Source organism: Trichosporon asahii, assembly GCF_000293215.1.
Source record: "Trichosporon asahii var. asahii CBS 2479 unplaced genomic scaffold scaffold00070, whole genome shotgun sequence".
Lineage (NCBI taxonomy): Eukaryota > Fungi > Basidiomycota > Tremellomycetes > Trichosporonales > Trichosporonaceae > Trichosporon > Trichosporon asahii.
Genome location: NW_014040855.1, coordinates 621,758 through 638,412, shown reverse-complemented (window position 1 = coordinate 638,412; position 16,655 = coordinate 621,758). Strand labels below are relative to the sequence as shown.

Here is a 16,655-nt window from a genome sequence, read left to right as displayed (position 1 = left end):
TGTGCTCTAGCTGCCCTCGCTGCGTCATGTGTCTGCGTGTGGTGGCAACTTTCCTCCCGCCAGGCACGCGCCGATCGTCCTAGCGGGGGCCATTATTGTTGTCGCGCAATCCAGTCACCTCCACCTCCAACCTCCACCTTCCCCGTCCGCCCCCTTGCTGATCCAGACGCGCCCTTCCTCCCTTCCAAATGTGCTTTCAGCGTTGTCCACATCGTCACACGCATCGTCACCAGTCACCAGATCAACCGCGGCCATGGTCAAGCTGCCTCCTTTGGAGCGCTATGTCGCCATAGGTGCGTCGGTCACCGGCGTAGGGGCACAGCAGCTGGTGGCCGAATTGTATGGAACCTACAGCTGACGACAGACTGCGAGATGGTGCTGACGACGAAACACCAGCTGGCGCGGTGAGCTAAGCACTCGTTCAGATAGCTGACAGCAGCATCGCGCTCGTCGACCACCAGTGCCAGGTCCTGTACCACTCCTACGTCTTCGTGCATCCCCATAACGTGAGGGACTACCAGACCAAGTGTGAGCTATCATTCTACCCGTCTCCCCAGCTGACACACAGACAGCGGGATCCGGGCAAAGGACCTGGAAGGAGGTACGTACCCCAACATAGCTACAGGGCTTCTGGTACCAGCTGACCCCCAGCCCCGACGTTCGAGCAGGTCTTCGCGACTGTCATCCCGCTGCTGAAGGACAAGATCCTGGTCGGGCACGCGCTCTTCAACGACCTCCAGGCGCTGGGGCACAGGCACACGTACGAGGACGTCCGCGACACGGCGCTGTTTTACCCCCTCCGCACTCGCGTGGGATGCACGCAGGACGGCGTGTTCCCGCCCCTGAAGGCGCTCGCGAAGGAGGTACTTGGTAGCGAGATCCAGGAGGGAGAGCATGATCCGGTAGGTCCCCAACAGGGAGCAGCTGGTGGGAACGACGCGTGACAGCTGACAGCCAGGTGCAAGATGCTCGCGCGACGATGGCCGTCTTCCTCGCTGTGCGCGAGGAGTACGAGGCTATGCTCGCTCAAGGGGGAGACATTGCGCCGATTCCTGAGTGAGTTGTGGGTGGCTCTCCAAGCTGACGACCAGTTCTTATGCCAGGTGGTACTGGTAACTCGGATGCCAGCTTCTCGTAGTGAGAGCCAATGAATACCAGTCAATGTTGGTCTGTTGAGCTGATGTCAGTCAGCACTACCTCAGGAAGGGGAGCGCCTCAATCCCTTGCTCGGAGACGCACAGCCTCGACAGTCAGGCGCTCATCGCAGCCCGATACGACTTCAAGTTTTGGCTCTCGGACGAAAACGAACTAACCGCAGTGTCCTGGTCCTCCCTCCAATCGTCAGTTGTTGTTCACTTGCAGTAAAACTGACAAGCAGCCCACTTCGTTCTTCAGGATGCATATTCACTTATCGTTTGGTTTCTTAGACTACTTCTTTCCTATCATTTCTGCAAGACTTTCGTTCTAGATCCGAGACATTAGCTGCCACTTCTCAGTGGCCAGATTAGGGACTCGTCGCTGTCAGGATTGGGAGGTGGGGAAGGAGTGTGTGTGAACGGTCGACACTTAGTAGGTGCTTCCGTGGCCCGTGGCGCCCTCGCCGCGCTTGATCGCCTCGCCCTCGAGCACCTTTGCCTCGTCGTGCGACATCTTGCCGCTCATCACCTTCATCTCGCCCTTGATCTTGGCCATGAACCCGACCTTGCCCTTCTTGCCGCTCCCGGTCGAGCCGACGCTCTCGTTGCGGCTGTGGCCCGTCGCGCCCGTGGCGGTCGTGTCGTGCGTGCCGGTGGTTCCCGTCGTGCCGTGCGTGCCGGTGGTACCCGTGGTGCCAGTAGTGCCGGTCGTGCCAGTGGTGCGGGCAGTACCGGTGTTGGCGGCCGTGGTGCCGGTCGTGGCGTCGTGATGTCCGGCAGTGGTGCCGGTGGTGCCGGTAGTAGCACCGGTGCTAGTGGGGGTAGAGCCAGGAGTGCGGCCGTGCGCCGCATCCTTGACACCCTCCTTCACATCGCGGGTGGTGGAGCCAGTGTTGTGGCCCGTGCCGGGGGTTCCGCCGGTGGTTGTGCCAGTGGTGCCCGTAGTACCAGTGGTGGTGCCAGTGGTGCCAGTGGTGCCGGGGGTAGAGCCGACGTGGGTCTCCTTGACGGGGCTTGAGGTCGTGCCAGTAGTTCCAGTGGTACCAGTAGTGCCAGTAGTTCCGGTGGTGCCAGTTGCACCAGTAGTGCCAGTGGTGCCGGGCTTGTTACCATGAGCGACGTCACGACCGGCAGCCTTGATGTCCTGGGTTGTGGAGCCGGTCGCGTGGCCGGTACCAGGGGTGGAGCGGGCGGCAGAAGCTCCGCCAACGGCGGCACCAGTACCGGCTCCGACGCCGGCGGCGGCGGCAGCGGTCTCGGCAGTGTGGTGGGTCGAGTCGTAGTGGCCTGCACCGAGACCTGCGGCCACAGGGGCCGAGATGCCGGACTGGCCAGTACCGGTGGTACCGGTGGTACCAGTGGTGCCCGTGCCGTTAGTACCAGTGGTGCCAGTGTGGCCGGTGGTAGTGCCAGTGGTGCCAGTGTGGCCGGTGGTAGTGCCCGTAGTGCCTGTGGTGCCAGTGTGACCAGTGGCACCGGTAGTGCCAGTGGTGCCAGTGGTGCCGGTGGTGCCGGTGTGGCCAGTGGTGCCAGTGGTGCCGGTGGTGCCGGTGTGGCCAGTAGTAGTACCAGTGGTGCCACTGGTGCCGGTAGCGGTGCCAGTGTGGCCAGTGGTAGCAGTACCCTTCTTCAGAGCGTACGAGGCATCCTCTGGGTGGCCGGGACGCTCAGTGTTGACCCAAGCGCCGGCGGAAGCAACGCTCGCATCAGTAATGGGAGGGTTGTGACCAGGCGAGCCGTGGTTGTGCCACTCGTCGGGGTGAGTGACGGTGTGGTGAGCGGTGTAGAGAGTGCGGTGGGGAGTGTGGCCATGGCCAGTACCGGACTGGGCAAGGGCGTACGAGGCATCCTCCGGGTGACCGCGACGCTCGGTGTCGACCCAGGCGCCGGCGGAGGCAACGCTCGCATCAGTGACGGGAGGGTTGTGGCCGGGCGAGCCGTGGTTGTGCCACTCGTCGGTGGTGTCCTTGTGCTTCTTGTCCTTGTCGTGGTGGTGGTGGAAGAGGCCGTGGTGCTTGTGGTGACCCGAGGTGCCGGCAGTAGTGCCCCCAACAGCACCAGTGCCGGTGTCGAAGTGGCCGCCACCAGCACGCTTCTCCTTCTCGGCGAGCGCTGCCCACTCCTGCTCAGTCATGACGAGAGTGCCGTCGGGCGTGCGGTGGGTCTGGGCGCCCTCAGCCCACTCCTCGCGCTCCTTGGCAACGTCGGCGTTGGTCGCCTCGACGCCGACAGGAACAGCGTCCTTGGCAGCACCGGTACCGCCCGAAGCGAGGATGGCAGTGTCAGCACCGCCGGGGTCGGGGTGGTGGTGCGCGCGAGCCGCCATGGAGGCAGGCACGTCAGTGAAGCCGGGCACATCGTCAACCATCGCGTCCTGCTCCGAGGCGATGAATCGCTCGGCGCCGTCGCGCGGCTTGCCAGCCGAGGGAATCTCGGCCTCGCGGGTGCGGTAGCGCTCGATGGCAGCACTGTCGCGAGTGGACGTGTGCGACAGCTGAGGGTCGCGAGACTTGCTGTGGAACAGGCCACCGGCGTGCGACGAGTGGGACTGAGTGTGCGACAGGTCCTGGCCATGCTGGTTGTGGTGGACGGCCGCGGCGCCAGCGGCGCCTCCAGCGGCAGCACCGGCGGCAGCGCCGAGAGCAGTGCCCTCGGTCTTGCCAGTGGGGTAGCGGTCGCGCTGGCTGGCGGTGCCGGACGAGGTAACAGAGCCGCTGTTAGCGGGCACACCGCGCTGCTCAGAAGCGACAGCGGAGGTGGTACCAGGGTGCGAACCCGTGGCGCCAGTGGTGCCGTGGGTTCCAGTAGTACTAGTGGTCCCGGTGGTCCCGGTAGTACCGGTAGTACCGTGGGTTCCAGTGGTACCAGTAGTGCCAGTGGTGGTGCTGGGGTGCGAGCCGGTGCCAGTGGTTCCGGCGACACCAGTGCCGGTAGTACCAGTCGTACCCGAGGTGCCGGTAGTACCAGTAGTTCCAGTGGTACCCGTGGTGCTAGGGTGAGTGTTGTGCGTCGAGTCGTAGTGACCGGCGCCCAAGCCCGCCGCAACAGGAGCAGACACACCGTGGCTGCCCGTGCCAGTGGTACCGGTAGTGCCAGTGTTTCCAGAGGTGCCAGAGGTGCCAGTGGTGCCGCGCTGGCCAGAAGTGCCAGAAGCGCCAGCGATGCCAGAGCCCTGCTGGGTGCCAGTAGTGTCACCGGTACCAAAGGTGCTACGACGGGTGTCGTCGTTGTCGCGGGTGCGCGAGTGGCCGTCGTCATTCACGACAGCAGCGTTGGACGCGGTGCGGTCGCTCTCCGTGAGGTGGGTCTTGTGAAGTTGAGACGTGACGCCGGCGACGCCAGCGCCCACGGCACCGCCGGCAGCACCGGCGCCAGCGGCGGTCTTCCAGCCAGCACCCTCGCGGGCGCCGGTGGGGTCGTGGTCCTGATACTCGCGGGAGTCTTCCCAGACATCGTTAGACTCCTGGCGCGTGGGGACACGCGAGGCAGACTCGGAAGGCGTGATGTTGTCGCCGCCGGTGGACTGGTAGCCCTGCTGCCTGGTGTTGCTGTTGTAGGCACCAGAGGTACCCGTGGTACCAGCACCAGTGCCGGTGGTGGCACCCGCTCCGGTACCAGTACCAGTCTGGCGCTGGATCTGCTGACCAGTGCCAGTGCCAGTAGTGCCCGTAGCGCCAGGAGTGACGATGGGCGTGCTGGACGCGGTAGAGGTGGCTGAGGCATCAGCGGGAGTTCTGTCCGCGCCTGTGTTTCTGGTGGGGCTGTGCTCGACGGGGTTGCCCTCGGAGCCTCCGTGGATGGCGGTGATGGAGGCGGCCGAGTCAGCGCGGAGAGGGCCGCGCCTTGTCTCGCTCGCCTACACGACGCTCTTCCGATCTGCGCCGGTGGAGGCAATCATCGCCTCGCGGTTCCCACCTTCGGCCGTGTCAGGTCGAGTCACCATGACGGCCTCCGTCGACGTACCGGTGTTGTTGCCGCCAACGCCGCGCTGGCCTTGGCCTTGCTGCGCGTACGACGACTGGTCCTGCCCAGAGTGGGGCTGGATGAACTGCTGGTTGCTCTGAGTACCACCAGCGCCTCGAGCACCGCCAGTGGTGTCGTGGCCGCCGGCACCGCCAGTACCGCTCGAACCGCCACCACGGTACAGGTTGTCGGCGGTGTCAATGCTGTCATAGCTAGCCTCATCACCGACCTCGTCAATGAAGTAAGCGGTGGTGTTGTCGTCGAGCGCAACGGCCTGGACGTCCTGCGTTGGGTTCGGGGACGCGGGAGCGTTCGAGCGCTGGGTCTGCTGCTGCGACGAGGCCTTGGGAGTCTCGGAGCGCTGCTGCGAGGTCGCGAATGACTGCTGGCTGAAGCCCTCGGGATAGTTTGAGGAGCGCTGCTGCTGTGGCGGGGCGCCTCGAATGCCATCGAAAGCCTGTCCGACGTCATCGGAGAAAGACTTCTCGCCGGTTCCTGCTGGTCAGTGTTCAGTCGTCGATCGCGTACTAACCTCCGGAACCGCCCTCGGCGGCCCGCTTGGCAGCAAGTTGCTCGCGGGTCAGGCCTGCAGTGTTGGGCTGGCCGGTGGCGGGGTTGATCGAAGTGCCGGGGCGGGGCACATTGGCCGACGTCGCCAGGCCGCCGCCAGTGACCGAGCTCTGGTTGTACTGGTCGGCCATTACGGGGCACTCGGTTGGTCTGTTTGCTGTGTGCTGTTTGCGAACGGGTTATACACAAGGTACGAAGAAGATGATAGTGATGTCAAGACAGAAGGAAGTACGGAAATGACACTGGAATGAGAAAGAGATGGTTAGAAGGTCAGCGTAGGTGTTTAGTCCGGGGGGGTGTGGGTCCATCGTTCGCGGATACGACTTCGCAATTGGAGTCCCTGGTGGACGGTCGGTCTTGGTGGAACGCTGCGAGGGCAGTAAGGTTGAGGGGGTGTGGTCATGTCTCGAGGTGTGGATCGGTGAACGGGTGACGTCATTGTGCACTCTGGGTATGAGGACTGATGCAATCGCAGGTGGAGGTCGTTGCTGCAACGAGTAATAATAGTCCGAGCTGAGTGGAGGTTGCTCAGTTCTAGAGGGCTCTGTGTTGTGAACACGTGACTTGGCTCGGTCAAGACATCTTCCGACCGGACTTCTGGAGCATCGCATCGGAGAAGACGCAGTCCCTCTGGTTAGGAGGCGAAGGCTGGTTCCAGTTTGAGCCTGGTTCCAGTCCAGTTGCGGATCACGAAGCCGCAAGGGTGGCACTTGACGTTGTGGTGCGACCTTCTCCGAACTGTCACGCTGCTGTCTAAGAAAGACGAGGTGGCGAGCAGCGGCGATGTTTATGTACTGGCTGCGCGGCTGCGAGAGTGGAGCATGTTGCATGCTGCAAGATCTGTTGTTCCTCGCCCCTGCACTCTGCGATCTGCCTACTCGGTTCAGCAGTCCTGCGACGTCCTGTGGAGTCCTGTGGATCCTGCAAAGCTTGCGGACTGCGGTTCGTCACCTTCCCTCGCTTCTTCGCCCTGCGCAGGGACGGGCAACGTGCGGCGCGGATCAGAATCGCGCCGCCGAACGCCGCTGATGCCTTCCTTTGTAGACAAGCTTTCCTGGAATCCTTTCGCAGACTCCTGCACACGGACAGTTCCTAAAGCCTATAAGCCATCCCTTCAACCCGCCGTGCACGCCGTGCAGCACGCCGCAGCAAGCCGCTGCGCAGCAGGTGGCAGTGTCGGCCTACTCGGGCCCGCGTCGCCTCTTGCATTCTTTCATACTCGGCGAAAGCCGTTGCATCGTCGGCGGCGTTAGCATGTCCCCCGTTGTGGGCATTTGGGCGGTGGGCCGCACTTGACACGGCGGGTTCTTCCGATCCGTCAGCGTTTCGCAGTGGATACAGCGATCATTAAAGATCGTCTTGCAAGCCCTGTGCATCTTGACGATCTTGAAATGGGATCTGGACACAGCCTCGGATGTCTTTCCGCCCCGGCCGCCTCGTTATGCCCGGTCAGCTTTCCGAGTCCGCCGGCCCAGCCTCCTGCTGACTTGTGTGGCTGTTGCGATCTGAATTCAACAGCGCCTCGTCCACAAGTGGAAGACTACGAGCAGGAGACGGAGCCCGAATGCATAGTCTGCATAGGTTAGAGGTGCAGCGAGCATGCGCGTGCAGCCGTCTCCAACGGAAGCCCAGTCCAGGGCGCAGCGTCATCGCTCGTGCCAACGGGCCAGCGGGGAATCCTAACCTTGTAAAAGTGCGCTACCCCTCTGATCAGTCATCGATCGTGATCGTCGAAACCTTGCTCTCAATTCGTCTTTGGGCATGTGCTGCAAGGGTATGCTAGTGCCGCGGGTCAGAAGCACATGCACAAGGGCACACAGGCACATGGGGCGGAGCTACGGCGTCATCAGAGCTTGCCAAAGCTTGCCTCGGAGCTCCCGACGACCCGTGGGCTCCGAGGGCGGAACGCGGAGCTCATTGGCTGTCTCCGCCGAGGTACCACATTAGCGAAGTCGCACGTCGTCCCGAGCCTAGAGCCCACCCACCCGTGTTCATTAGCGAGGGCGATCGTGCTGATCGCTTTCCGCATGACGCATGATCCGCATGATGACCAGGATCCGCAGGGGAAACGTGTGATCGGATCGTAGACGATCGTTAAGATCGACGAACGGCGATCAGGCCAACGTATAGGTCGCACGATCGTGCACAACAGTCTCAGAATAGAAACTGTGATCGATGTACCCGCCCGCCTCGTGCAATGTGCGCAATGTACGGGTACTGATGAAGAGGTGTCACCGCTACGTAACCGCACTCGTGGACTGAGCGCGGCGTCGAGCATGACTATTGGGCCGCACATGTGTTTGGGGCGCAGCCATCGGCTTCAGCTTCAGCCCGCTTCAGACAGCAGACGCCGCCTCGAACGCCGGTGACGCCGGCGACACGATACACCGGCCACTTCCACGCCGTCCCAGACGCCGTTGCACCTCGTTACGGTTGTGGGCGGCGCCAACCCGGCGCCAACCGCAGCCTGGCGGAGGACTGCCCGCCAACCTGCAGTTGCCAAGAGGGGGGCGTTCAGCCGTGTCCAGCCGTGTCCACACATAGCACACAACGTCAGCCCTGCTCGGATGCCCCAAGCTCAACTGGGACAGGTGCAAAGGTGCGGCACTCGCAGGCCTGGCGGACATGCTGATATCGCCCAGCGAGCGTCAGTAACGACGCAGCATGAGTATACTGACTGTGCATTTCGTGGCGTAGCACCAGACGCCGGGGGAGCCACAACACGTTTGCAACGCAGGTGGCATGGTGCACACGTAAACTGCCAGCCTGCCAAGCCGCCCGACAAGGCTATCGCAGGCTATCACTAACCGGAAGCTGGAGCAGCCACCCACGCATACCCGCCTCTGCGTGGGGGTATTGACGGCCCGTATCCCGGTCGCGCCAGTCGCCGTATCGCCGTTCTCCCCGGACCGGCTTGTTCTCTCTCAGCTCTCGGTCCGTATTCCTCGGCTTGGAGCTTAGCAAGATCTAGCGGTCTCGGCGAGAAGCGACGGCACGTCGGTACGTCGGCACGCTCGGAGGCTAGGCCTGTCGGACCGGCTGCGAATTGTACCATTGCAGTAAGCAGGAAAGTAGGGCCGAGGGTATGGTGCCGAGGGATCAGCGTGACGTCTGTGTCTGTCGGTCTGTCGCGTCTGCCGGACCACTCCTGCGCCGCTGCGCCGGTTCTACGCCGGAGCTTGCGGCTGCTGGGCGGCTGCTGGGTGGAGCAGATCTGGCAGGCTGGCAAGTCCAGTGGCGCCCGGCGGTCCAACGTACAAGCAGTACCAGCAGTACCTGCGGCCCAGCAATTCTGCGGTGTTGCGCCACGATTCAGTCGCCCTGCAGTCGCCCTGCAGTGCTCCTCAACGCCACCAGCGCACGCCAGACATGACAATTCACCATCTGAATGCTCGGTGTAAGGTGCCTTGCGCCTTTTTGGGCCTTTTGGCGCCTCCGAACGCCTCGTATTCTAGTGGGTGAGACAGGCCCATTCTGATGTCAGTAGTTCTGCCAGTTCTTTCAACTCTGCAAGCTCTGCGAGCTCTGGCCCGTTTCGAGCCCACCCATTCCAACTGTTCCACGGGCCACGCACCGAGACCACCGAAGACGCAAACCGGGGCTGGAAGGGCGCTGCAGGGAATCACGCCTCGTCCTGCAGGCATGTCTCCTTTCCTGCAGTATCCTAATGCATGCTTATGTCCTCACTTATACACTTACCTGTGCGCGTGTTTGCTCCCTGTCCAGCCTTGTAGTACGTTGTTTATTGTCCACCTAATGCACCGAAGCCATGACAGCCCAAGGGGGCCGGACCGCACGGCTGGATTTAGAACTCTCGTGAAGCAGTACGACTCCAATCTCTCGCTGTTCTGATGGTGTCGGATTCCCCGTATGCCCTGTACCCCCGTACCCCCGTGCCCCGCACTGAGTTGCTCAGTTGTGCGCAGCGTTCAGCCGCGAGGAACAGCTAGCGAGGAGGGCACGAGGAACGCGTGAGACCTCCCACACCTGCCAAGTACGCCTGATGGACGGCTTTCGCAGCCCAACAGCGAGCGCGCGAGCGCTTACGGCGGATAGTGCGCGGGGAAGCACATCACATTTCACGGGTCGTCCGGCTCGGGAGGGGGCGCGGGCAGCGCGCTTGCGTACTCCTCTCGGCTGATCCACTGTGCCTTCTTGCCACTTGCCATGCTTGCCAGTGTTGCAGTGGTGCCATGAAGCACTGCACAGCTGGACCGGCAACTGTCAGCCAGCCTCGCTCGCGAGACATTCGCCGCCTCAGACACAGATCTCGCAGACGCGCAGACACCGCGACATGCGCGACAGCGACGCGTCGGCGGCGGCCATGAGTAATGAACCAGGGGCTCAGCACGGAGGCAGGCCTTATCGCGCCCTTCGTCGATATCCTGCAGGTTGCCAGATTGAGCTGGGCGGCTTGCGTCAGGAAGAGCAGAGCGTTGTGCTCGCGAGCAGGAGAGGAGAGGGGCGCAAAGTTGAACAGAGACGAGGTCTGGAGCCCAGAGCCCAAGGGGCCAGACTCGCCAGGTCGAGCTGCATGCTTTCCCTGAACGCCTTGCTTAGTTGTTAATTCTAATGGTTTTTCCTAATCTACCCTGAGACTGTTCAGATGCCTGAGATCCTGGTCCTGGTCCTGGTTCTGTCCTGCAGGCCGTATCATCATCATTCACAGACGTACAGACAGACGGGTTGGAGCTGTGCGCCGGTTTGCAGGAACCGGGGTGCGCAGCCTGGTCTACCTGCGTTAAACTTTTACGAGAGGAGTGCGGGGGCCTGTCGTGGCATGTTGATGTGCAGGGGGGATGATGATGCGTTGGCCGTTGGCGCACAAGCGAGCGGAGGAGGGTGCCGGCATGACCGGGGAAGCTTTGGCTGATGCAGTCAGTCAACGGGCGCTCCGGCGCACGGCGTTAATACCCTTCGGTCCCTTTAACGCTCCCTCGTCTCCCTCCCCCCCCCCTGCGCCTCTCTGCACTCGATCCCTCACCATCCCTCGTCTTCCCTCACGTCCGCTCCCTGTCTGTCCCTCACCCGTCCCTGCCGGCACCATCATCCTCCTCATTGTACAGCTTTCCTCCCTGTCCACCCGGAACCCAAAGCGAACAGCACCCAGCCAGCCAGTGCGGCCAGCCAGCAAGCCAGCCTGCGAAGCTCGCTCAACATTTTGCCTCCCTCGTCAGCCTCGAAAACACGTCCCCGTGCGACATACCCAGCCTGGCCCCTTCCTCCACATCTCTCTGTGCACACATCTTTCTCCATTATCCATTCCTCTACCCCCCTCCTCATCCTCCTCCGACATCCTCCTTCCCCCTCGTGCCACCGTGCACATCCCAACTGGGCGACCGAACATCCCCTCCGCCTAGCGTGATTCGCAACTTCAGGCTCTCGTCAAGACGAAACATTCACCCTGACGAGGTGTTCTTCAACCCAACTTAAAACTCGAACCACGAGATCGATCCACGGACTCAAGTTACCACCACTTCACAGCGCACGCATCGACAACTTGCGAATCACTCAATCCACCCTCTTCCCTCCCGACACTCACCACCTACGTCTAGCCTCACCTTCTTGTTGCCATCAAATCGCTCTCTTCGCCGCCTAGAAGGATCCATCGTCTGCGCCCCCCAAAGACTTCCCGACGCCAACGCTAGTCGCGTGACGGTCTACTCGCCTTCCTCGAGATGAACACCCCCGGCACCGGCCCCTCTTCATCATCCGGGGCGTCTAAAACTTCCAAGTTCAAGCTGGACCCCATGTCGCTGCTCCTTCCGCACGAACGAGCAGCGATCCAGTCTTCCAACCCGTCTTCGTCATCCTCCAAACAGCCGGCTGCGTCGGTCCCCGCGGCTGCTAAGCCTGCCCACAGCAAGGACCCCGGCACGTTTGTGGGCGGATTCCGCGTCCCAGCACCCCCAAGCACGAGCCAGCCCATCCCTGCTCTGCAGCAACCTACCCGTGAGTTGGATGACATTCCCCTGCCTGCCTTGCTTCTGAGATCGTCCTCCGATCGAGCCTAGGTTGAATCTGGGCGATCGGATCGAAAATTACCTTGTGCATCATTGCAAAGACCACTAATTGTCACCCCGTGCTCCACACCGTCGGAATGCAGGCGTGTGCCTACTTGCGCAATCTCTCCCAGAGCCGTATCGGCTGACACTTCCGCAGACTTTGTCCCAGTTCCGACAGGACAGGCCGCCCCTCTGTCCCCACCAGCATCGCTCATGTCGACACCGCCCTCCGTGTGGGACACGGCGTCGTCATGGGAAGCCATGGAGAACGTTGTCGAGACTCCCGACGCGTCGTCAACGTCGTCGCCGAACGCCGCCTGGAACCGATTCGGACGGCGGCCAGCCCCTGGCCTGTACAAGTCGCCCAGCGTTCGCACGAGTGGCCGCGCGCGGCTACAGGACTGGGAGATTGTGGAGACGCTGGGAACAGGAACGTTCGGACGGGTGCTGCTCGTCAGGCAACGGCCGTCATACCGCCCGGCGTCCTACCACCCCATCTTCCCGCACTTATACCAGGCTTCGGATCCGCATGCGCCGTCACCGGCAAGCACGCAACAGGCCGACGGCCAGCTCCCACATTTCGCTATGAAGGTTTTGCGCAAGTCGGAGATCGTGCGGTTAAAGCAGGTCGAGCACATCAACTCTGAGCGACGGATTCTCGAGCGCGTGCGGCATCCGTTCATCGTCGAGCTGTATGCGACGTATCAGGACAACCTGAACGTGTACATGCTGCTGTCGTACATCCCCGGAGGCGAGCTGTTCAGCCACCTGAGACGAGCTGGACGGTTCTCGGCCGATGTCACGCGGTTCTACCTCGCCTCGATCGTGCTCGCCATCGACTACCTGCACCAGCAGAACATCATCTACCGCGACCTGAAGCCGGAGAACCTGCTGCTCGACCGCACCGGATACCTTCGCATCGCCGACTTTGGATTCGCCAAGGTCGTCGAGGACCGAACGTTCACGCTGTGCGGAACACCCGAGTACCTCGCCCCGGAGATTGTGCTGTCGCAGGGCCACGGCAAGGCCGTCGACTGGTGGGCGCTCGGCATTCTCGCCTTTGAGATGCTCGCTGGCTACCCGCCATTCTTCGACGACCACCCGCTCGGCATCTACGAGAAGATTCTGCGCAACGAGATTGCGTTCCCGTCGCACATCGATCCGTATGCCAAGGACCTGATCCGCGGCCTGTTAACGGCGGACAGGACGAAGCGTCTGGGCAACCTGCGCGGCGGAGCGAAGGACGTCATGAACCACGCCTGGTTCGCTGGCGTCGACTGGCGCAGCCTCGAGCGCAAGGAGATTGGCGCCCCGATCGTCCCCCGCGTCGGCAGCATGAGCGACTCGCAAAACTTCCAGCGCTACCCGCCGCCGAAACCGACCGAGCTCCCCGGCATCTTTGGCCAGGAGTACGACGAGAGCGAGGACCAGTACGCGGCCATGTTCCGCGAGTTCTCCTTCCCGCGCGTCGGCGAGGACGACGCGATGGACGAGGAGTGAGCCCCCCGGGCGAGCGTGAGCGAGCCTGAGTCGGGCCCGAGTCCCAGTGTAGTTAGACCGTTGTCACGAATGACAACGCCGCAGCAGGGGAAGCGATCCCGCCCCCTTCGCGCGGCCCGGACATTCACCACCACATGTGTTGTAGACTCTCGACGAGTCTTGCTAGAACCATTAGATTTTGTTCAACTTTCGCCTCTTTTTTTGACTTCCTTTATTTATCCATTTTGAGCCAAAAGCCGCGCGCTGCGAAACGCTTCCGCGCAGGCCGTGTAGATACTACAGAGCTACTTGTTATGCTAATAGTGCTTCCAACATGTCAAGTGGCAGCTGACTTTTCGTCTGCTGTAACGAATTGAAAGCAGTCCATGGTTATCTAAGCGAGGCAGAGAAAGGCTCTCCAAGATCCTGATCCCTTGCATGTCTGCGTCCCCCTTGGCATTCAAGCGTAAACCTTCAAAGCAGTGCAGCGCGAGAAGAACAGATTCGATCGTGTGACGGTTAGTACACAGGATCCTGGCGCACAATGCCTTTCGGAAGGGATTCTGAGTTTGGAGTCTGTGAAGGTGTGTTGCGTTTCTGTCATCTAATCGAACATTCTACTCCCGCCCGCCACTTGAGGGGGCGTGCTCGCTACCAGGGGACTTCTGGCGGCCACTTGGCAACGGTTCCTCACGGTTTGTGATGTGAGCTCTTCACTGTATCAAACAGAGACAAGGTACGGGCGACGCTCTGTTCCTTCCCACTTCTCATCACTAGTCTCCACAGACACCCTCCCCATCCTCCCCACCCTCCTCAAGTCCTTCTCTTCTCCCGCCCAGCCTACCCTCGTGTTGAGCCGCTTGGGTCGGTATCCCTCTCCTCTTCTCCAATCACGCTCCCCAATTCTCCCTATCCATCGAGAAAGGGCAGTAGGTCGAGCAGGATCATGCTCATGGCAGCAACACTGTTTGCATAAGTCTGTGTGAGGCTGTGTGAGGCTGTGTGAGGCTGTGCAAGGATCGGCTTGGACGTGTCTGAGGGCGGACTGGCGTGTCTCGAGTTGGGGGGCCAGATGGAATGGAAGGCGAGAGTCGTTGGGTGACTAGGACCGATCTCCCGATAGAGCATAGGGTTTGAGGGAACAGCTGCGCCTTTCATACTAGAGACCAGGGAGTTTGTGTGAGGATGACAAGCGATGTCAGTAGCATGCGAGCTGGAGTAAGAGAAGTCAGTTCAGAGTAAGCGCAATTTCGTGAGTTTTCGAGAATATTCAACAATCAGCGTAAGTCGAGTGCCGAGCCATTCCCAGACAATGAAACTCTCTCCTGCAGATCGGCTTCGCGCTAGTGCGCCCCATGAGCGTGCCTGCGCCCTGCACACGGGCCCAGACTGCCACCAAAGCCCCTCCCAGCCGCCACACCCCCGCCACACCCCTCCACACGCCAATGTGGCACCTCCAACTTTACACCTCCTCACGAGACATCTTATGGATACATCTTCCTCGTCTTCCGACGCATCTACAGCGGCCATTCGAGCTCCTGCGACAAATTCTCATGAACTGCTTTTATCTGCACATACGCGTCCAGTCCGTACGTCCCGAGCTCGCGCCCGATGCCGCTCTGCTTGAATCCGCCAAAGGGGACGCCGGCATGGAGGGGCCCGTACTGGTTGACCCAGATCGTGCCCGCGTCAATCTTAGCGGCGACGCGGGTCTTCTGCCTTGCGTCGTTCGTGAACACGCCTGCGCCGAGGCCATACGTCGTGTCGTTGGCGATGTCGATCGCCTCCTCCTCCGTCTTGAACTTGGCCGTGACGCACACGGGGCCAAAGATCTCCTCGCGGCTGACCTTGAAGTCGGGCTTGACGTCTGCAATGACGGTGGGCTCGACGTAGTACCCGCCCTTGGACTGGGCCCACTTCTGCCCGCCGGTCACGATGCGCCCGCCCTCCTGCTTGCCCGACTCGATGTAGTTGATCACCTTGTCGCGCTGCTGGGCGCTGATCAGGGGCCCGAAGGATGTCTTCTCGTCGGCCGGGTCGCCGATGGCCGCCGCCTCGGCGCGCCGCTTCATCGCGTCCAGGAACTTGTCATAGATGCCCTCCTGCACGTAGATGCGCGAGGAGGCACAGCAGTCCTGCCCCGAGTTGAAGTAGATGCCGAGCGCGGCCCAGTTGGCTGCCTCCTCCACGTCGGCCGAGTCGAACACGAGCATCGGCGACTTGCCGCCCAGCTCGAGCGTGACTTTCTTCAGATTGCTCTCGGCCGCCGCGACGCTGATCTTGCGCCCCGTGATCACACTGCCCGTGAAGGCGACCTTGTCGATGTCCATGTGGCGCGAGATGGCCTCGCCCGTCGTCGCGCCCAGGCCGGGGACCATGTTGAGCACGCCGGCGGGGATGCCTGCCTCCTTGACGAGTTCGCAGACAAGGAGCGCAGTGAGCGGCGTGAGTTCCGAAGGCTTCATGACGATCGTGCACCCGGCCGCGAGCGCGGGGCCAATCTTCCACGCAAGCATGAGCAGGGGGTAGTTCCACGGGATGATCTGGCCGCACACGCCAATGGGCTGGTGCAGCGTGTATGCAAACTTCTCGCCGCCCCACGAGTTGATCGTCTGCCCGTGGATCTTGTCCGCCAGCCCGGCGTAGTACCGGATACAAGCCACCGAGTCGGCGACGTCGCTCTCGCGCGCAATCCGGATGCCCTTCCCGCTGTCGTAGGACTCGAGGGCGGCGAATTTCTCCGCGTCCCGCTCCAGCAAGTCTGCGAGCTTGTTCATCAGCAGGCCACGCGTCTCGGCCGCAATGTTGTTGCCCCACGTCGTCTTGAAGGCCTTGCGCGCCGCCTTGACGGCCGCGTCGACGTCGTCCTTGGTCGCGTGCGAGATGGAGACAATCTTCTCCCCAGTCGCGGGGTTGAGCGTGTCAAACGTCTTGCCGTCGGAAGAGGGGACGAACTCGTTGTCGCTGGGGTTAGCTTCGACGGACACAATCAACTTACATGAAGAGACCGGTTTCGACGGACACAATCAACTTACATGAAGAGACCGGTGGGGATGGTCATCTTGCCCGCGACGGGGACGTCGACCTCGGCGTGGAGGTTGCTCTTGGTCATTGCTTGTGGTGATCAGTGGAGAGTGAGTGAGAGGGATGAGAAAGAGAGAGAAGAGGGTGGTACGTGTCAGCAATACGATAGGCATCGGTTGTGAGGTCATGAGGGCTAGTCGATCCCGACGACTCAGTCAGCCATCCAGAGGCTAGGAAAGCCATCATCAGCGGTGGTGTCACCGGTGAGGAATGCCGCTCAGATTGGAAAACGGTTGACCCAAGATAGCGGGCAACGTCAGGCCACGCGGACATCCGGGGATGGCCGGTGCCACGTGGTTGGCTGTTTCTCCGATCAGGCGGAAGGGATTACCCGGAATCATCCATGGATGTGGGCGCCCCGCGTTGTTGGGCATTCCCCACGCTATGTGTGTTATACGACGGCGGCACGATGGGCGGG

General features: G+C 61.8%; 4 protein-coding genes across 4 annotated transcripts; 2 read left to right on the top strand and 2 right to left on the bottom strand.

Moving 5' to 3' along the window:
- Positions 1–253: 253 nt before the first annotated feature.
- Positions 254–1,116, top strand: A1Q1_04067 (uncharacterized protein; the record flags this gene model as incomplete). The annotated part of the gene is made up of 7 exons (XM_014322444.1): positions 254–293; positions 355–404; positions 462–601; positions 652–760; positions 825–902; positions 959–1,056; positions 1,104–1,116. The coding sequence occupies 7 exons, from the start codon at positions 254–256 to the stop codon at positions 1,114–1,116; spliced, it is 528 nt and encodes a 175-aa protein (XP_014177919.1).
- A 450-nt stretch (positions 1,117–1,566) lies between these two features.
- Positions 1,567–5,800, bottom strand: A1Q1_04066 (collagen triple helix repeat protein; the record flags this gene model as incomplete). Its single annotated transcript, XM_014322443.1, has 3 exons — positions 1,567–4,897; positions 4,997–5,594; positions 5,632–5,800. 3 exons carry the CDS (start codon positions 5,798–5,800, stop codon positions 1,567–1,569), a joined length of 4,098 nt encoding a protein of 1,365 aa, XP_014177918.1.
- A 5,547-nt stretch (positions 5,801–11,347) lies between these two features.
- A1Q1_04065 (serine/threonine kinase) lies at positions 11,348–13,174 on the top strand (the record flags this gene model as incomplete). The annotated part of the gene is made up of 2 exons (XM_014322442.1): positions 11,348–11,621; positions 11,832–13,174. The coding sequence occupies 2 exons, from the start codon at positions 11,348–11,350 to the stop codon at positions 13,172–13,174; spliced, it is 1,617 nt and encodes a 538-aa protein (XP_014177917.1).
- Positions 13,175–14,670: 1,496 nt separating this feature from the next.
- A1Q1_04064 (uncharacterized protein) lies at positions 14,671–16,265 on the bottom strand (the record flags this gene model as incomplete). The annotated part of the gene is made up of 2 exons (XM_014322441.1): positions 14,671–16,117; positions 16,189–16,265. 2 exons carry the CDS (start codon positions 16,263–16,265, stop codon positions 14,671–14,673), a joined length of 1,524 nt encoding a protein of 507 aa, XP_014177916.1.
- Positions 16,266–16,655: the final 390 nt, after the last annotated feature.